The 21,480-nt window shown below is 44.8% G+C and overlaps 2 protein-coding genes across 4 annotated transcripts in view; one reads left to right on the top strand and one right to left on the bottom strand.

The window, feature by feature from the left end:
- LAMB3 (laminin subunit beta 3) overlaps window positions 1-19,661 on the bottom strand; it is a 62,286-nt gene extending 42,625 nt beyond the window's left edge. The window contains exons 1-3 of one of the 3 annotated variants that reach the window (XM_030303053.2): window positions 19,575-19,661; window positions 4,829-4,957; window positions 970-1,154 (exon numbers count right to left, since the gene is read on the bottom strand). The gene's annotated coding sequence lies outside the window, so the exon portion shown is untranslated. Of the gene's footprint in view, window positions 1-969; window positions 1,155-4,828; window positions 4,958-17,711; window positions 18,693-19,390; window positions 19,441-19,574 lie in introns of those variants that run through there. The other 2 variants (XM_030303052.2, XM_032591725.1) reach the window with 2 other exon arrangements.
- An 85-nt stretch (window positions 19,662-19,746) lies between these two features.
- Window positions 19,747-20,646, top strand: G0S2 (G0/G1 switch 2). The gene is made up of 2 exons (XM_030303071.1): window positions 19,747-19,821; window positions 19,969-20,646. The coding sequence occupies exon 2, from the start codon at window positions 19,987-19,989 to the stop codon at window positions 20,296-20,298; it is 312 nt and encodes a 103-aa protein (XP_030158931.1). The 5' UTR covers window positions 19,747-19,821; window positions 19,969-19,986; the 3' UTR covers window positions 20,299-20,646.
- The last annotated feature ends 834 nt before the right edge of the window (window positions 20,647-21,480 follow it).

Here is a 21,480-nt window from a genome sequence, read left to right as displayed (position 1 = left end):
GAAGGGGGCAACGTGCAGCCACGCGGCAGGTCAGCAGCATTTGGGGAAGACATGGAGGGGGACTGTCGGCATTTGCCTCAGGAGATCTGCTCCCCGAACTAGCAGAGGGCTGCCAAACAGGACTTCAAACTTCTAAATACAATCCCAGAAAGGGCCAGTAGGCCGACAAACTGAACATCCAAATGTTCAAACTGGCGTTTGTTGCCGGAGTATGGGGAAGTGAGCACTTCGAGGTTTGAGGGGGGAGGGGGGCATCGGTGTATCTGGCTTCACATCTGGAATTAGCCCCAACTAAAGGCTTTTAATCAGCACCTCCTTGCAGTGCTTGTGGCCGCATAGGGTCCACGTATGGACTGGAGCATCTCGGAAATCCTGGTCCTAGCTCCAGCTCTGCTACTCAACTAAAGTGTAAACTAGGGCAAGCCCCTCGCTGGGTCTCATTTTCATCATTTGAGAATACAGGTGTTGGATTTTACTGGTTCTCAATCCAGGCTGTCCCTCAGAACTACTTGCAAGACTTACAAAATCACAGACTTAAGCCAGGCCCCACCCCCAAATTTAATTGGCTTGCAGAGTGGCTGGGGCATTCAATGTTTCTGAATCTCCCCTAAAGCCCTCTCCAGCTCCAGAATGTTCTGCTCTCAGGGTGGACAGCAGTTAAAGCCCGGACCTCAAGGTAAGCGAGGTGAAGGTGAAGGTCTTGACTCTGCACCCCCAGCTGTGTGCTTTTGCACAACCAAAACGGCTTGCCTACAATGGGAATATTAGCCATCTGCCTCATGGATCCTTATAAAGTTTAAAGGAAACAATGCAAACTTGTGGCCTGGCTAGGTGCGTCCTCTATAAAAGATGTCTGTGCTCACGTGCACATCACATGCAGGCGTCAAGGCCTATGATAAGCAGAATCTGCAGTTGTTCTTATCAAAATGCAAATATCAATTCCATCCAGATATTTCATAGCTCACTTACCGGGCAGCAGGCCATCCACGGAAGCCCCAGGGCCCAACCCGAAAATCTGTGCTTTGTGCATTCCACTCTGTTCCTTAGGGGCTGCAAAGTCCTCAGAAGCCATGACTTGGACCAGAAGGGATGAGGGGACACTCCGGGGGCCAACGAGCTAAGCTCCCGAGAGCAGGGCAATGCTCCCAGCATTCCTGCACAGGGAAGGACAGAGGGTAGAGGGCAGGGAGTGTTTACAAACAGAGGATAGAGGGCAGAGGAACAAGTGTAAGGATAAACAGACTTACTGTTTTATGGCCATCAAGATTTAGCAAAACCAGAGTCCAACACCTGATAAAGATAGGAGTCAAAGCTGGTCTGGGCAGATGTTTTGTTCTTAACTCAGGGCAGCTGCCTAGCAAATCTGAGGGCGATAGATAAAAGGCACTTTCTTCTCCTGGGGCCTTTGTTTTACACAGATCAAAGCCTGGGCAATATCCCGGCAGAGAAGGGTGATGAGTCTTTATCCAATCTCATTCCTTCCCCTGAAAATGTGAGTCAAAACTGACTCCCTTCTGATCTAAAATACTGATAAGAGATTTAATACTGATAAAGAGGGAAAAGTTGATGGGATACTGTTAAGTGGGGCGGGGGGGGGGGTGGAGAATTAGAAAATAAACATACATAAAATCTACTTAACTCGAAAGAAAACTAATATTCAGAGAGAAGACACGGAGGAAATAGCCATGTTAATATTTCCTGTCTCTTTCTTTCTTTAAAAAATTTTTTAATGTTTATTTTTGAGAGAGAGTCACAGAGTGCAAATGGAGAAGGAGCAGAGAGAGAGGGAGACGAAGAATCTGAAGTAGTCTCCAGGCTCCAAGGTGTCAGCACAGAGCCTGACACAGGGCTCAAACTCACGAACCGTGAGATCATGACCTGAGCCAAAGTCGAACGCTTAACTGGGGCCACACAGGTGCCTTTCTTCCTTCCTTTCTTTCTTTCTTTCAGAGAGAATGAGTGTGAGCGAGGGAGGAACCAGCAGGGGAGGGGCAGAGAGAGAGGGAGAGAGAGAACCCCAAGCGGACTCCACACCTAGTGCAGAGCCAGACACGGGGTTCAGTCTCACAACTGTGAGATAACAACCTGAGCAGAAATCAAGATTGGGATGCTTAACCAACTGAGCCACCCAGGCTCCCCTTCCTGTCTGTTTCTATTTCTCTGCATGCCTTCATCTTCCATAATGAGCATATTTTATTAGAATCATCAGTAAACATAAAGTAAAAAGCGTCAGGGTGAAGACAGTAATTTTTGTTCATCTACAAACTATTAATCCATCTTTCTTTGCTCCCTCCTCTGCCCTGAACCACTATACCCAGGGACCGCCCAGGAGTTCGCTACAAATTTTCTAAATCATTGTAGATTTTGTAAGATATGGCTTCCCTTTCTTAAGAAAGATTGCTTCTTGGGGCTGTTAGAGTTCTTATGTCAAGAAAGCCCTTAGCATAGTTCCTCAATAAATGTATGTGCTAATAAACGTGTAAGGAAGAACAGACAAAAAGAGAGGGAGGGCAGAAAATGTAACAAGTAACTACCAGCACCTTATCTTCCTGCTTGTATGTCTCAGGGCAAATCAAAAGAAAGAAAGAGTCAGTTCTGGTTTATCTATATTTTGAGGGGAAAGAGGAAGTGAGGATAACTAAAATTCCTACCCTCACCCAACTTTGCCTTTCCCATGCAATTCTCCCAGAATAACATACCTAATTCTGAACTTCCCCACTGCTCACTCAGAAATTTGCATACCCAGCAGCTCCCAGTGCTCAAGTATAATCACACATTTGGATGCCTAACTGTGATGTTGCATCTCTCGATCTGATGTGTGTGCACTGTCCCCAACGATCCTTGTAGCTAGCACTGCCAGATAAAATACAGAGGTCCCAGTTAAATTTGTATCTTAGATAAACAAGGGACACCTTGTCAGTATAAGTAGAACCCCAAAGATTGCATGAGGCATACTTATACTAAAATAGGATCCATTATTTATCTGAAATTCTAATTTTACTGGGCTTCTCATATTTTTATTTGCTGAATCTGGCAAACTTACTTGTAGTAGATGGTTTACTCATGGCTTCCAGACTTTTCCTAACCTGCACACCTTCCTCTAGAAGTTCCTCCATCTGTCAGCAATCTTCTTAAGATATGGTGCTTAGAAGTGAACACGGGTGTCCTGGTGTCTAATGTCTGACATCATGGCGGCATGCTCTGGGCATGAGTCCCTTGATCAAAGACCTCTCCAGGTGAAAGACCAAGAACAAACAACAGAATAGAGAACTAAACAACCTGCATCATCTGGAGACTCTGTGTATGCTTCCCTGGACATGAGAGGTTGCATTTACTCCTTTGGTTAAGTATTACTCCAGAAAGAAATAGCTATGTATTTCCCTGAAAGAACAGAAGGGAACAAAATATTTTTCTGCTTTTGCTATGTATAAGGAACCATTCTAAACACCACGTCTACAGTATCTCACTTATGTATCCCAGAAGCTCTAGAAGGTGGCTCTTTAAAGGAGATATTATTTCCCTTTTTTATAGCCTCAGCATTATTAGGTAGCTTGAAAAGTTTATGAGGTGTTAGAGACTGAATATGTCTGCACCCCCCCCCTGCCAGATTCATATGTTGAAACCTTAACCTCAATGTGATGGTATTGGGAGATGGGGCCTTTGGAAGGTAATTAGGTTTAGATGAGGTCATGTGGGTACAGTCCCCATAATGGGATTAGAGACCTTATAAGTAGAGGAGCCGACACCAGAGCTCTGCCTCCACTGTGTGGGAACACAGTAAGGGGACACCTGTCTGAAGCCAGGAAGCTGGCTCTCATCAGGAACCCGATTACTAGCACCATCATCTTGGCCTTCTAGCCTCCTAGAACTGTGAGAAATAAATGTCTATTACTTAAGCCACCCAATCTATGGTATATTATTTGGGTAGCCCAAGGTGATGAAGACACAGAACTAGCATTTTAGTCAGGTTATGCTGCAGTAATAAACTAACCACAAAACCTCACCAGCATAACACAACAAACATTTATTTGTTGTTCGTACAAAGTAAAATGGGAGACAATGGTGAGGGGAGAGGTCCTCTGTTCTATAGCCATTCAGGGACTTCTGCCATCTTGTAGCTACACCAACAAGGACACATGTCCTTAATGATCATGACAGCAAGGATAGAGGAGTGTGGAGAAGTTCTCCCATATTCCATGCTTCAGCTCTAAAGTGACACCGTCATTTGGCTTACAACTTATTGGCCAGAACTGCTCAGAGGGCGCCTAAGTGATCTTCCTCTGTGCCCAGAAAAGGAAAATGCAATACAGCGTGGTGAACAAACAGCACTGTCTACCACAACTAGTATATGGTGAAACCAGAATCCATCAGCGTATCTTTGAGTTTCCAAAAATCCAAATTCTTTCCATTGTATATCTGGTCCTCCCAAGATTAAGGGAATCTGTTTTTGACAAAAAGGAAAAGTCACATGGAATAGTTTGTGGAATACAACATCTCAAGGAAAGTGATAGGAAAAAATGGCCTGGTGAATATTTTAGATTTGCAAAACCTAAAGCATCACCAGTGGTATCCCCTTGGAAAACCTTAGAAACATAGCCCGTGAGATCTCTACAAGATGTAGATAGAGGATAAATATCTGTGAGACAGGCAGGTTGCTCTAGTTTCTGAGAGAAAAATCACGGGGGTTGGGGGCGAATCTTCAAGGAAAAGATTCTGGTATGTTGTAGGGTGACTAACCACTGCAGTTTTCCAGGATTCTCCTTGTTTTAGCCCCAGAAATTCTATGTCTCAGAGAACACTCTTTTGCCTCAGACAAATGCTTGCTCACCTGGTTGTACATCGATACTTCTTCTCCCAGACAGGTTTTGAACATGTCACATCAGGTGGCTCAGTAAACTCCACATGAAGATGTGCGATGGTTCGAGAAAGTGAAGTTGGCTCTGAGTCCTAGAAAAACCTGAATGGAATAGCACATGAGAATAAGACTCTCCCCCAGGGAAGAGCTCGCGAAGCTCCTGTATGAATATTAGACATCTTATCAAAGCAGTTGTCTTCAAGGACCTAGGGAAAGAAAACAGCATTCCAGTACAACTTTTGTTCTGGCAACTCTACTCCTGCTGTTGGAGCCTGAAGTACAGGAGGCTCTTTTCTCAGCCAAATCACACCAAGGACCCATATTGAGCTTATAGACACATTAACATCTCTATCTTGTCTCAAATCAAATACTGTTAAAACCATGGCCTACACGTTGAACTTTTGCCCTTCTTCAGAGGTACATGCACATACACATACACACATAGACACACACACATGCCTTTGCACTTTTTCCAGTGTACATTTCATCTTATTAGCACTCGCCTAGCGCTCCATCTGCTGAGCTGGATTTGGTATGCACTTTGACCTGTACGCTTTCCATCATCTCCAGATTAAAATACCAAGTCCACAGCCAGACTCTCAGGTGCTGCTGAAAAAGCTGCACATTTGACCTTATCTCAAACAGCAACCTTCACACAAGTGCTCTGATCCAGCCATTCCATTCCCTTGACCATATTTAGACTCAATTCATTCAGCTCCGCCTGTCTGCCTGGCCATCTCCATCTCTTGTGTACTTGGATAAATTCTAAATCCAAGAGTTGGATCAGGTTCCTGGGTCAGTGATGACTTCTCAGCTATTCTTTGTAAATCCTTCCCAAGTCCCAGCAGCAGACCTTACTTCTACAATTCAAGCAACAATCAGCACTGTTCTGTTTGTAAATCCCTTCTACACCAAATTTACATATTAACACCTATTCAAATTTTAGTTATTTTGTGATTTGTCCCCAAATCTTGATTGTAAACTCTTTGAGGACAGGAATGACCCTTGGCCATTCTTTTTATCCCCTAATGAGTGCGTAGCCCAGTGTTTGTACATAGTAGGTGCTCAAAAACAGATATTGATTTATTAGTATGGATCCATAGGGCAAGGGAAAACCTAACAAAAAGTTGAAAAATATGCTGTCATGAATATTGACACATAATTCCCTTTCAGGACAACATAGAGAGAAAAGTAAATATTTTTTCTCCTAAGAACTAGAACCCGAGAAAATTCATGATGAGCCAATCTGCTGATCAACAGGTTCTCAAAGTTAGGCTTCCTATTCCATCTACCATGGTTGGTACTTGGGGAGAGAAAGGCCAGGAATCAAAATGGCAGTATTTTTGGTTTGGGGAACTGAAATACTTCTGTGCTCAGGCTATGGACCCAGGCCACTCAAGGCATATAAGACCCAGCTTTTAGAATAGTTAGAGGCAATGAAAGGAATAAATGTGGGTCCAAGGGAGGAAAGGGCACAAGTGGAGAGAGGTTCTTAGAACACAAGAACTCCTCAACATGTTTTAAGAATTCTTTGTTACTCTCAGAGAATCAGGGAACATACGTAGCCTAAGGTCTGTCAGCCCCTACCTGTCCTTGTGCTGCCAAAGATAATGTATTCCATTGGTACTTGTAGGCCCATTCCAACCCTGGGCCAATGAGCACCAAGCCTAAGACACTAAAAAACCCCTTCCCACAACCCAACAGGGTCTCAGAATAGTTGTCTCTCGAAGTTCATTAACTAGGGCCAACAGTGTCCTGTTATCCCTCCAGCTGTTCTGGTGGCCTGGACTTGGATGTGAACCCTCCCAGCAAATCAGACTGTGTACATAACACCCCTCCACCCCCAGCTTCTATCAGCTCCTCATCCTCAGAGCCTGGGCTTTTCTTCCGGCTCTCCTCATCACATGTCAGCAGACTCTTCTGACTTTTAACCCAGAAACACAAAAACATCCAGAACCATTCATTCACAAAACAAATATTTACTGAGCATCCACCAAGCAAGGCACCCAGTGACCAGTAGTAAATAGACAGAATCACTGTCTGGAGGGAGACTGCTGTCTCATGGGACACAGATGCTAAACACATAATTACCAAATAATTTATTAATTATGTAACAACAGTGATCTCAACTTCTTTAGCCATCCAAATCACCCTTTCTTCTACTATCAAAAAAACCATAATGCTGACAGTTCTAAGGAAATACTAGCAGATAATACAAGTTCATTCTAGTTGCCATTTGTCCTCAAATACTCACAGCTTTCTTTTAACCATCTCTCTGGCCTATTTTGACCTCAGACCCAAAGACACAATCCTTCCTCCATTCCCCAAAGAACAAAACACATAGCTGCTGAGTTTAAGAAACTGTACTGAAAATTTGGAAGTGACACCGGGAAACTACAACCTAAAAATAAATACTAGTTTTCATCAGCCCCAGAATTCACCCAACATCATGGCATGTTCCTACTGCTCTAAGCCTTGACCAGGTTACTGGAGCCAAGGGCCTCCCTCCGTGTAACCAGTCAGGGTCCTCCCTTTTCACGGACTCAATTCTCCCATCCCACCCCATGAAGACAGACTTTTACGGGTAACAACCCAAGGTGGCCTACATGCCTTGGTATTAATCTACTCACTGCTACTTGCCATACATCAGCATTCATTCATTCATTCATTCATTCATTCATTCTGTTCATATTTACTGAACACTTATTTTGTACCAGGCATTGTGCTAGATGAGGACAAACAAGATAGCCGCAAAAAAGACAGACAAGAGGTAAACAATAAACAAGTAAACCAAAGACTAAATCTGACAATTACAAATTTCACAATTTTTGTGAAATATTATTTTAATGGGATGATACAGTAGATATGGATCTCAGGATATTGGGAGTGCCACTTTAGAAGGGATGGATAAGAGGAGTCTCTCCAAGGAGGCAACCTTTGGGATGAGATTTAGGGCTGGACTTCCAAAGGGAGGTTAAATGTGTATTTAAGGTGCCAGCAAAGTAGAGGTACCAACATTTTTTTTACAAATTTTTATATTTAAATTTTTTTTAAGATATGGAAGTAAACATCTTGTGCAAAATTAGAAGGCTGTATGTAAATCCCCAATATATATTTTAAAATTTAATGCTATTATTTTTATTTACATGGGCAGGGTGGAAAGCTCAATCTTTTCAGACTTAGGACCTCTCAAGTCTTGTTTAAGCCATAGGAGATACTAGAGTCACCCACAGGAATTAAGGTGGATCCACCTTGGGGACCTCCCAGGCAATGATGGCTTTTAAAAACTCCCAGGATGATTCTAAAGTGGAGCCAGGGCTGAGAACCACTGACCTAGGGAAATACTGTAGATGGAGAAGAGGAATCATGGTAGGACACTGGAAAAACCCCCAGCATTAAGAGAGTAATTCACAACCTTGGCTACACATTGGAATCACCTTTAGACCTTTAAACATTACTGATCTTTGGGTCCTACTTGGCAAGATTTTTTATTTAATTGATCTAGCCTGGTCTTCAGAAATGTTAAAAGCTCCCCAGTGATTCTAATGCATGTTCAAGATTAAGAGCCACTGACTGATAGAAAAGAAAGATGTAATGAAGGAAATCTGGGAAGAAGAAACTAAGGTGGAACAATGAAGAAAAGGAGAGTGCAGTGTCCCTGAAGCAAAGAGAAAAGGTGTTTCTAAAAGGAAGAAATAGTTATTATCTGTTGAATGATAAAACCCAGTTCATTCAATAAATATCCCATTGGATTTTGGTGGGGTGGTGGTAATGGAAGCCAGATGGACATGGGCAAAAGAGTGAATGGTTGATGAAATAGATATAGTGATTGTAGACAACTGTTAATAAACAATTTTAGTTATAGAGAGGAACAAAGAATTCAGACAGCATCTGTAGCCAGAATTGAGAACTACTTCCCAGATGATTTCCTACCGTTCCATAGATTGAGACCCAGTGCTCTGCGTCTATAGACCTTTCTGCAGTGATGGAAATGTTCTATACCTGTGCTGTCCAATATGGTAGCCACTAGCTACTTGTGGTTGTTGAATGCTTGAAATGCAATTCAGGTGACTGATGAACTGATTTTTTTTTTTTAAGTAGGCTTCATGCCCATCGTAGGGCCCAACATGGGCATGAACTCACAATCCTGAGATCAAGACCAAAGCTGAGATCAAGATTTGGACACTTAACCAACTGAGCCACTCAGGTACACCAGAATTTTTAATTTTATTAAATCATCTGTCCAATAATATAACTTAATCATGGGGGCACTATCCCATCCTATTCACAAATGCTGGGGGTTTTAAAGGGCTTGTACATCAGAGGCCATCTTAAAATTCTGTCTACCACATTAGAAATGAGTCCTTTGCTAAGTCATACGGTAGTTCTAGTTTTAGTTTTTTGAAAAACCTCCATATTGTTTTCCAGAGTGTCTGTACCAGTTTGCAATCCCACCAATAGTGCAAAAGTGTTCCCCTTTCTCTGCATCATTGCCAACATCTGTTGTTTCCTGAATTGCTAATTTTAGCCACTCTGACAGACCTGTCCATTGACTGACGAATGGATAAAGAAGATGTGATTCTACCAGTACTAGTCGGCGATGAAAAAGAAGGAAATCTTGCCATTTGCAACAACGTGGATGGAACTGGAGGGTATTATGCTAAGCAAAACAAGTCAGTCAGAGAAAGACAGATATCATATGATTTCATTCACATGTGGAATTTGAGAAACTCAACAGATGAACATAAGGGAAGAGAAGGAAAAATAAGATAAAAACAATGAGGGAGGCAAACCACAAGAGACTCTTAAATACAGAGAATAACTGAGGTTGCTGGAGGGGTGGTGGGTGGGGGGGATGGGTTAAATGGTTGATGGGCATTAAGGAGGGAATTTTCGGGATGAGCACTGGGTGTCATATGTAAGAGATGAATCACTGGGTTCTACTCCTGAAGCCAAGACTACATTGTGTATTAACTAACTTGAATTTTAACTTAAAAATAATAAAGAAATAAAGAAATGAGTCCTTTATTCCAAGAGGGCTCCTGGTCTAGAGTCTGGATGTGAAGGGAGAAAAGCAGATTTGGTGATACATACTCTTAGAACAACTACTCCATAAGCTGATTTAGGAATAAGACCTATTGCTCTGCTTCACCCCTAGCCCAAGGCAAACAATATCTCCACAGTCCCCATATTCCCATCCTTTCTCTCTTGTCTCTGTTCTCTCATGGGGTATTTCCCCATTTCCAAGATCTCAGCCACTCTCAACTCACTGAAACCTCTCAAATCTTCAACTCCCAACCCAATCTCTCTCCAGAGCTCCAGATTCATGATTCATATACAACCACTTAATGACCATCTTTGCTTGCATGTCTCACAAACAGCCCAAACTCATTATAACCAAAATGGAACTCATTCTCTTCCTCCTCAAACGTGTTCTTCTTTCTTTTCTCTCCAAACCTGGGAGTCACCTCTAACTCCTTTTCTCTTCTACAGCACTAAGTCTTCCAGCTTTACCTACAATTCATCAATCAAATCTGTCTCCCTCTATCCACATTACCTTTATCTCAGCCTAGTCCATGACTACCTGAATTACTCTAAAAATATCCCACTCGCTGCCTCTCATCTTGCTCCACTCATGTATTCTTCACTCCAATAGTGATCTACTTAAAATGCCAAACTTGTTGTATTGTGCTGCTGTCTGAAATCCATCAATTTCTCTGATTGCCAGCAGGATAACCAATTCAATATAAGATAAATTGATAGCTATGATTAAATAACTCAGTGGACTTCGCATTGTGCTAGCCCTGAGAACAGTGTACTGAACAAGACAGAGATAGTTGCCACCTTCATAGAGCTGACAGTCTTGCAATAGAAACAGACAACGGTCATGAGAAGGAAAGTGAAATGGCTGTGGGAACCATGCAGCACAGGGTGCTTCCCTCATCCGAGCAGCAGGGAAGGCTTCTCTGAGACAGTGAGAGGACAGTGACACTTGAAGGATGAGTAAATGTTCACCAGATCATGGGAAATGAGGACAGTGTTCCAGGTGGAGAGAACAACATGAGGAAGGATCTGAAGTTATGAAGGAACAGACCAGTGGGGCTAGCACCTAGAAAGTAAGGGTTGAGGGATATACAATGAAACTGGAAAAAAAGGCAAGGACAAAGTCATGAGTGAACTTATACACCATGCTAAGAATCCAGGGCATTATGCAAAGGGCAAGATGGGGAGCCATCGAAGGGTTCTAAAAAGAAGAATGACATGATAAGTTTGCTTTTTTTTTTTAAGATTATACTGGATTGGATTGGATTGGATTGGATTGGATTGGATTGGATTGGACTGGACTGGCTTAGACTGGATTGGATAGGTCAAGACCCAATGCAGAGAGACCAGTTATGAGATCACAGCAATAGTGCAGGTAAGATGATGAGGGTTTAGACTAGGAGGGTGGCAAGGGGGATAGAAAACAAAGTCAAGAGGTATTTAAGAGGCAGAATGATAACTCTTTTTTTTTTTAGGGGGGGCAAGTGAGCAAGGGGCAGAGAGAGAGAGGGAGGGAGGGTGTGGAGAGAAAGAGAGAGACAGAGAGATAGAGAAGTGGGGCTCACCCAGGGCTTAAGGTTCGTGTTTTTACCCAAAGTGGGGCTGGAGCTCACCCGAAATCAGGCTTGTGCTTACCCAAAGTGGGGCTTGTGCTCACCTGATGTGAAACTCGAACTCACCAAGTGAACTCATGAGATCATGACCTGAGCTGAAGTCAGATGCTTAATGACTGAGCCACCCAGGTGCCCCAGAATAACAAGTCTTGATGATCATGTATGAGAGGTGACAGAGAGAGAGGAGAAAAGGATGACTCCCAGGCTTACAACCTGGGCTACCAGATAGATTGTGAAGCCTTGACCAGGAAAGATGGTGGTGCAAATTTTGGAGGTGGAAATATCAACTTTGGCTTCAGATATGAAAAGTTCGATACCTGCAAGATATCCAAGTCAAGATGTAGACTAGGCAGGAAGATACAGAGGTCTAGGGCTCAGATGTATACGTCATCTTTACAGAGCAATAATGGAAGCCTTGCAAGGAATCTAAATCACTTGAAGAGAATGTGTAGAGTTTAAAATTTTTTTTTTCAATGTTTATTTGTTTTTGGGACAAAGAGAGACAGAGCATGAACGGGGGAGGGGCAGAGAGAGAGGGAGACACAGAATCGGAAGCAGGCTCCAGGCTCTGAGCCGTCAGCCCAGAGCCTGACGTGGGGCTCGAACTCCCGGACCGCGAGATGGTGACCTGGCTGAAGTCGGACGCTTAACCGACTGCGCCACCCAGGCGCCCCGAGAATGTGTAGAGTTTAAAAAGAGGTTCCAAGACTGAGTCCTGAGAAGTGCAAAAGCGAGAAAAAGAGGTCGTATAGAGGTTGTATAAAAGGCAAAAGTGAGAAAAAGAGGTCGTATAGACGTTGTATAAAAGGCAAAAGTGAGAAAAAGAACTAAAGAGTGTCCAGAATAGAATAGGAGGAAAATTAGAAGAATATGACATGGAAGCCAAGGAGAATGTATTTCTAGAAGATGGGAGTGGTCATTAGTTACTAGACATCACATATGTAGGTGACCATATGCATAATTGTTCATTATGGTTTCTGTGCCTACTACCTCCTCCTCATTTCCTGCCATTTCCCAAAACCCATCCTTTATGTTCTGACACCAATTTTGCTTAACTTCTCTTGGACCCCAAAATGTATTTTCATACATCCTACCCTTTCTATATGCAGCCCTCTTTCATTCCAGTCCTCCCCCAACCCTGAGCCCCCACTCCCAGAGTCACTGATGAACATCATCCATCCTTTAATACCTTCAGCTGCTCAGGCATCATCCACTCTTGGGCCTTCTTTGACAACTTCCTCCCCAAACTGAATCAATATAGTACCCATTCTACTCTATTTGTTTCCCTGGTGTATATTTCTATTATTGTGCTTATCCTAGGATATTGTAATAATTTATTTAATGTCTGAGTCTTCTACTTGACTATGAGCTTCATGAGGGCAAAAGCAATGTTGTATTCTGGGGTACCTGGGTGGCTCAGTTGGTTAAGTGTCTTGACTCTTAATATCAGCTCGGTCATGATCGTGAGATCGAGCCCAGCATCAGGCTCCACACTCTCTCCCTCTTTCTCTGCCCCTGCCCTTTGCTCTCTCTCTCAAATATATATATTTTTAAACAATGTTGTATTTTGCTTTCTATAACTATACTTAACACAGTAATGGATACATGGCTGGCTTCAACAAATGTTTTTGGTTTTTTTTTCCTCAAATGTTAATTTATTTTTTTGGGGGGGTGGGGCAGAGAGAGAGAGAGGGAGACACAGAATCCAAAGCAGGCTCCAGGCTCTGAGCTGTCAGCCCAGAGACCCACGTGGAGCTTGAACTCATGAACCACAAGATCATGACCTGAGCCTAAGTCAGATGCTTAACGGAATGAGCCATCCAGGTGCCCCAAACCAAATAGTCAGAAACTTAACCAACTGAGCCACCCAGGCGCCCCTTCAACAAGTGTTTTTGGATCTTATTGCTGACTATATGTCACCTAGAGAATGTGAATGACCTGGGCTGGGATAAAGGACTACAAGAATTGCTGACACAAGCAGGGGGCAAAGACAACAGAGTAATGACTGAATCAATGACATGTATTGATTGCTTCATTTGTGCCAGACTGCTAAGCCTTTTCCAGTTCTCTAGCTCATCCAGTCTTTATCACATCTCATTTCATAGGTGTTATCATCAACCCCACTTTACAGATGAGGAAATGGAGACTAGAGAAGTTAGGTCACTTGTCCAAGGTCAGACCCTGGTAAGAGAAGACAGGTCTTGAATGAACCCAAGTCTGTTTGACTCCAGAACCCTATTCTGTTAAGTCTAGCTGGGATTTGAGCTTGAGAAAAATTCCCTGCGCTGATTCAACCTTACAAAGTAGAGCAGTGCGATTCAGACATGGTATGTGGGCAGTAGGGTGTTGCTCCCAGCACATCCTGCATGGCCCAGCAGATAGTGACTCTGCTTGGCCAGAGGCCATGAGGGACTAAAGCAAAATGTCTACCAAGGGTCTGCTCATCAGTGTTGATTTGCCAAGACCCTGAGGCCCCAGGAGCAGGCTGGAGGAGTGCCCCAGAATAAGCCAATCCCTGCAATGTCAGACACTATGTGGGGAGTGGAAGTGAAAGGTGAGGAAGACAGAGTGGAAGGAAATAAGCCAAGTTGCCAGGTCTTGGGCAATTTTGACCCCAAGGCTCTGAGCCAAGGACAAGCTACTGTGCCTAAAATGACATCCCAAGAGAGTCTGATCATTTTGTAATCTCTGTCTCAATACTGACTTTCAGGTCAATCTAACTGGTATTGATTAAGCCCCTATTATACATTAGCACCATGAAAGGTACAAAGATCTGGTCTTCCACAGAGACAGGGCTAGCCCACAGGGAACAATGAGAGAGCTGTAGAGAACAGTACACAGTGCAGTGCCAACCCGTGCAGAATGAGCCACAAAGGCAGCTGAAATTCACAGAAAAGAGAGATCAGGGTGTGCTGGTGGCTTCTCCGAGTACATGAACTGAAGGAAGGAAGACAGAGGAGAAAGACAACCGCATTTCAGGTAGGAAGATTATGAGCAAAAGTGAGGCAACCACAATGAGAATGGACTCGGGCTATGAGAAACCCATCTGTGGAGCAAAGGGTCCTAGTTGGAGAATGGAATATAATGGAATAGAATGGAATGGAGATGAGTAGGGAGGGCAGATCATAGAAGTATCAGATTCCAGGAATACTGATCAAGTAAATCCAATATGCAGAATCCAGGTTCATGTAGGCAATGAGAAATGATCTGGGATTTAAACAGGCATTAAGAATAAAAATCTAGGGGCGCCTGGGTGGCGCAGTCGGTTAAGCGTCCGACTTCAGCCAGGTCACGATCTCGCGGTCCGTGAGTTCGAGCCCCGCGTCGGGCTCTGGGCTGATGGCTCAGAGCCTGGAGCCTGTTTCCAATTCTGTGTCTCCCTCTCTCTCTGCCCCTCCCCCATTCATGCTCTGTCTCTGTCTGTCCCAAAAATAAATAAAGGTTGAAAAAAAAAATTTAAAAAAAAAAAGAATAAAAATCTAATTTTAGGAAGATTTATTTGGTGGTAGTGTTTGAAATGGATTACAGAGGACAAGATGAAAGGCAAAGAAGAAGAAGGAGAAGAAGGAGAAGGAGAAGAAGGACAAGGAGAAAAGAAAACTGTCAAAACCCAAAAACAGTGGGATGCCTACTGGTTGGTTCAGTAGGTAGAGTTTGCAACTCTTGATCAAGGGGTTGTGAGTTCAAGCCCCATGATGGGCATAGAGTCTACCAAAAAAAAAAAAAAAAAAAAAAAAGAAAGAAAAAGAAAAAATACCCTAAATGCTTCTTTGAGCATACACTAAACATCTGACTGCATGCAAACTTAATAAACATAGTCCTTCCCTTGCCAGTCCAACGGAGAAGACATTAATTAATCCCATAGTTACCTATTAAGAACCTACTATATGTCAACAATCATACAAGGTTCTAGGGACACAGTGAAAAGCAAAACAAAGTCCCAGCCCTCACTGAAGCTTAACATGGAAGACAACACAAAAGCAAACCAACAGTTCATCAATATAAAGTCAGGTACTAAATGCTATGAAGAAAATAAATAGGACACTAAGTAGGGAATGGTGGGATAGAGCCGTCAGGAAAGAAGCCTCTCTAAGAAAATGCCACAGTATCTCAGGCCCAGAGAATGGGTAAAATGGAGATGCACTGCTAGCCACAAGGATACTGAGGTGACTTCATTTGTAAGAGTACAGAGAATATCGGGAGTCTTGTTTAAAGTGTGTTAAGTTTTTGATAAAAGCAGGAGATTCACACAGAAATGTCTAGCCTCTAGAACTCTAATCTACAAAACCAGAGGAAGATAAAGGTTAGAGTGTAGATTTAAAAATCATCCGTTAAGGGGCACCTGGGTTGCTCCATTGGTTAAGTATTTGACTTGGACTCAGGTCATGATCTCAAGGTTTGTGAGTTCAAACCCTTCATTGGGGCCAGTGCAGAGGCTGCTTGGGATTCTCTGTCTCTCCCTGTCTCCCTCTGCTCCTCCCCCACTCACTCTCTCAACATAAATAAATAAACTTTTAAAAATAAATAAACTAAACTAAAATCATGTATAAATTTAAAAATCATATAGAAATAAAAATAAAATAAAAAATAATAATAAATAAAAAATAAAATAAAAATCATCCGTTGATATTTGAGAGATGAGAAACCTCTCCAACTAGCATACATGAGATGAAAGTAACTCTAAGGACTGAGTGTAAGATTTACAAATGATTTTATCCTATCTTCTATGATGGATGATCTTCTCCCTCCTGCCTCCTGGAATACCAGGGGTGAGCAGTGACTTTAGGCAGCAAGGAGCTGGTAACAAAATAATAATACTAATCTTTGAAGTTCATATACAACCAATCATCCAAAAGGCCTCGGTCTCCTGTTCCTTCATTCCCCAAAGCACAGTTGTTGGGACAGCTCTATCCCACCTCTGCACTTATCCCTAAGACTACCTGTTGTACCTTTGTGACTGTTTCCTCTGCAGATGGCTCTGGGTATTTTAATGTTTGGGAGAAAGGGATTTGGAAAGCAAAATAAACAAAATTTTTAAAAAATTTTTTGTAACATTTATTTATTTTTGAGAGAGATGCAGTGCAAGAAGGGGAGGGACACACAGAGAGAGACACACACAGAATCCAAAGCAGGCTCCAGGCTCTGAGCTGTCAGCGCAGAGCTCGACATGGGGCTTGAACCCATGAACAATGAGATCATGACCTGAGCCAAAGTCGGATGCTTAACCGACTACTGAGTCACCCAGGCACCCCTGTAAACACAAATTTTTTAGTTTTATTTATTTGAAAGAGGGAGAGACAGAGAGAGAGAGAGAGAGAGAGAGAGAGAGAGAGAGTGAGTGGGGGAGGGGGAGAGACAGGGAAAGACAGAATCTCAAGCAGGCTCCATGCCATCAGCACAGAGTGCTACGTGGGGCTCGCGAACATGAGATCATGACCAGAGCTGAGATCAGGAGACAGACGCTTAACCAACTGAGCCACCCAGGCCCCCTGAAAACAAACACACTTTAAACTAGCCTTTCCTACCTTCCTAGAAATGGCAGAATTAAATGTTAGGATAGACTCCAGGGTAGGGTGACCAACTATCCCAGTTTACCCAGAGCTGTCCCACTCTCAGCCCTGTTAATTCCTGCACTCAGGGAAACCCCTTAGCCATAGGCACACTGAAATGGTTGATGACCCTGTAGCTGGTCTGGCCTTCAGAGCTATAACCTGTGTCTGACCTGTGTGATGCAACACAAGGCTTTACATCTCTAAAGTGACATCAGCACAAAGCACATGCTTAGTTTCTCAAGCCCTACCTAACCTGCTACCCTAGAAGTTGGGTTCTCTTGCCCCACTAGACAGAGGAGCTATCAGAAATTCCTAAACATGAGGTGGCCCTGGATTCCTCAGCCTTTGGTTCCCACCATCTCCCACTCAGCCCCAGCTACCACCTAAACCAGAAGCACCAAATGCACTGGCAACTCCAATCCATACCTCCTGCTGCTGTGTCTGTCTCCGTCTGGCCAGCAAGCTGGTGGGGTCTGGGGGTCAAAGTCAGATTATCAAAGAGGGGAAGAGAAGAACTTATCTGAGATGCTGATGTATTCTGCCACAGCAAATCACAAGAAAGGGGAACTGTAGGTAAATTACAGTCTGCTGACCTTGGAAGACATGCGGTTTTCGTCTTTGATTTACAGAAATACCGGAAATGCTTACCATTGAGTCAATTTCAGAGTTTTGGGTCCAAAGCTGGGCTGACTCACTTTCAGAGAAGAAACCAGGTGAAAGCTCTGATATTAAGGTACACATCATACACTCTTCCAGAGGCCACAATGTTTGGAACACTCACAAATCTTGAGAAAGCTCATGTATCATTTCTGCCAGGTATTGGAGACTTCTCCAAAATTGTAAGGAAGATTCACAGAAAATGCCAAGATTGATATTAATCTCAAATTGGTCCCTTGTTGCGCAAATTTCCTGTCTGACAACATTAAAAGAACAATAAGCACCAGGACACCACCGTCTAGGAATAACCCCTGTTGGGCCCCACGTCACCTTGACTGCTTGGGTACAGACTAAAATGTAGAATTTTACAAAAGCTATTTAAGTAACCTTGCCCAATCTGCAAGCATATATAGATCTTATTACCTGAAATACTAATAGCCACGGCATAGGGTAGTTATTATTGTTGCCTTTTTTAACCAAATTGGGAAACTGCCTCAGCACCAACCCCCCCCCCCCAAAAAAGATTACTGTTAAAATTTGCAAGGACTCAAACACTTGATCTCTGAAGCCGCCCTTTACCCAGTCCCTCCTCACAGCACTCAGCCTATGACAAACTGTTGCAAGATTGCATCACTGACCTTTACAATTTTCTGGCCAGTCTGATTTCCCCCTCCTCCTCCTGCCCTCTCCCTTCACTGCTTGCAGCCCTTTGGCCCAATTACCTCTGCTTTTCCCCTCTTGCTAGCTAACTCGGATAAGTGGATAACCAAAGTTTTATCCTTACACCCTACCCCAAGGTGAGGATGTTTTCACCCAGGCCAAAATGTATCTTACTCTCTTCACACTTGCTTCAAAGAATGCTCTCTCTTTTTAAGTCTTACTTAAGTAATGTCTATTCCTAAAGTCAGGTTTAAACTCATGACCCTGAGGTCAAGAGTCACATGCTCTTCTGAACTGAGCCAGCAGGGAGCCCTCCAAGAATTGTCTCTTTAACTCTTACCCAAACCCTCTATTCTCACCCTTCCGCCCCTGTTTCCATAAGCTGAACTGGCTCTGTGGTATGGCACCCCCAGACCCAGGGAAGTGGCAAATAATTATTGAGAGCATAAACTAACTGCATTCCAGACCCGCAGAGGAAATTTATCAACAGCCCCTTTCCATCTTCAGGTCCCCCCAAACCCCCAAACTGCACTTCTCAAGTAGGAGTGGGGATCATTGGATTTAATGGTAGTTCCCTGACACAGAAGTACATACACCAACAGAGGCAAGCACAGAGACATATCACACATACACCTGCAATTAAAGGGTACCCTCGATAAATAGTTATCTATCAAGTTACCGTAGCAATGCAAGCACCTGTGAATAAGACCAGTCAGGCCGGAAAGAAACACAAGCACACACAGAGCCTGGAGACCTGTTCCGTTCCTTAACCATGATCCCTCCCCTTGCCTTCTCCCCTCCGATCCCCACACCTGTGGGAAGATGACACCCCTTAGGAATAAAAACTAAAGATTTTCCGGTTACGTAGAACCTCCTCCGCCCCCAACCCATGTCCTCATAGGGGTCCCTCTAGGGTCGCCCCAGACAAGGGAAGCTGCGCACCCACCCACACTTCTTAAGGAGGAGTCACGTCGGAACTGTACACGATACCCAGGGTGCCGGGTCCTCACCCTTGTGCGGACCCGGAGTGGGACCTCCTGCTTTGCGGCCGCACCCCACCCCCCACCCCCGCCGCGGTCTCCCCTGCCCGGGACTCGCAGCTCACACCGCCTGGAGGTGCACTGCTCGCGGCCGCCTCCCCTGGGCCCTTCCCGGTCCCTCCCCTCCCCCGCCCCGCCCCTTCCCCTTCCTCACCCCTCCTTCCTTTGGCAAGAACTGCGCTGGCCCGGGGCCCTGGGAGCCCGATAGGCGGGTCTCAGAGGAAAGATATAAGCGGCCCCGGGACGCTGCCAAGGTGCCAGCTGCGGAGTCTCCACCTGGAAGAGCCGCGGCTGCCGAAGAGGAGGAGAGCGCAGAGGCCGGCCGGACCCCGGACGCGCTGACCGCCACCGCGCCGCCGCCCCCCGCTCGCGCTGCCTCCCGCTCGCGCTGCGCCTCCAAGGTGAGCCCCGCGGGGCAGAGCGCGGTTGGGCGGGGTCCGGGGCGGGTCCCCCTTCCTGCGGGACACCCGAGAGAAGGGTGCTCGGGAAGGCCGTGGCCATCCTTCCGTGGCTGAACGGGCCCCTTTCCTGCGCCGCTCCTCCCGCAGGTCATCCCCGCCCCCGAGATGGAAACGGTGCAGGAGCTGATCCCGCTGGCCAGGGAGATGATGGCCCAGAAGCCCAGTCGGAAGCTGGTGAAGCTGTACGTGCTGGGCAGCGTGCTGGCCTTCTTCGGCGTGGTGATCGGCCTGGTGGAGACTGTGTGCAGCCCCTTCACGGCCGCCAGCCGCCTGCGGGACAGGGAGGCAGCGGTGGCCGAGCTGCAGGCCGCCCGGGAACGGAAGGTCCTGGAGACCCAGGCCCCGCTAGAGAAAGGCAAGCAGCAGGAGGCCGTCCTCTGCAGCCGGGCGCTCTCTAACAGGCTGCACGCCTCCTAGGACCCCTGGGAGCGGGCAGAGGGAGGGGACAGATAGCCTGAGCGTGAGAAGAGAGCGCGCGTAGGGTCAGGCCCAAGTGGGAGAGAGCAGGAGTCCTGTGCTGTTTGGACTTACATCTGAGAAGCCACTGACTTCTAGAACTGAACTACCACACGGATCCACCAAAAGGAGTTTGGGATTGAGTTTTGCTGCTGTGCAGCACTGCAGGAAGACACATACAAAACTATGTATCTTTGAGCTATCTGAGTGCATCTACCATTTTGCACTAGGGTGGAAGGAGGGGAAATGCTTTTTATATTATTATTATTACGGTGACCACCATTTTGCATTTTGAAATAAAAATCTTTTTATACTATATCTCAGTATCTGATTCCTTGACCATGTTTCCCTGGGGTGGAGAGATAGCAAGGAGGGGGAGCATGCTGGTGAAGGGGCAGGAGCACTGTGGGAAGAGCAGCTCCCTGAAGCCAAGTCAGCGTTTGCTTCACTGTTCGGGACCCTGATGTTCATATTACACGCTTGTAAGTATGCTGAAGATTTGTTTTTGTTTCATGTTAGGGGTGGCAGGAGAGAAACTTTTATACCTTGCATCAGACTTAGCATTTTAAGATCAGAAGATAAATCAACTTCTCAGATGTGAGGGCGATCTGGCCACAACATCTGTCCCCCGAGTGATCGCCAGGGTTGATTCGGCTGATCTGGCTGGCTAGGCGGGTGTCCCCTTCCTCCCTCACCACTCCATGTGCGTCCCTCCTGAAGCTGTGAGCTCGCTCGGTCGAAGAGGACGACCTTCCCCGATAGAGGAGGACCGTTCTTCTGTCAAGGGTATACGAGTAGCTGCGTTCCCCTGCTAGAACCTCCAAACAAGCTCTCGAGGTCCATTTGTAGGAGAACCTAGGGTAGTCAAGCTTCCAAGACTCCAGACACATCCATATGAGGTGTTGCACGTGGTTGTCTGTCTTTCTTAAAAAAAAAAAAAAAGATAAATCAACTTCTGAGCTACAGCACACTAACAGCAGATACAGATTAGTTCTAGGGCAGAAAGGCTATTTGCCACCTCACACCAGACCAGAGCCTCCTATGACTGATACCTTTCTTCTAACTGTATATATTTTTTAATACTGATTTTTTTTTTATTTATTTTTTTTTTTATTTTTTTTTTTTCAACGTTTATTTTATTTT

This window comes from Lynx canadensis, chromosome F1, assembly GCF_007474595.2.
Source record: "Lynx canadensis isolate LIC74 chromosome F1, mLynCan4.pri.v2, whole genome shotgun sequence".
NCBI lineage: Eukaryota > Metazoa > Chordata > Mammalia > Carnivora > Felidae > Lynx > Lynx canadensis.
This window is presented reverse-complemented; position numbering and strand designations above follow the sequence as displayed.

Coding starts and splice junctions, on each gene's coding strand:
- G0S2 (XM_030303071.1), top strand. CDS start 19,987: ATGGAAACGGTGCAGGAGCTGATCCCGCTGGCCAGGGAGATGATGGCC.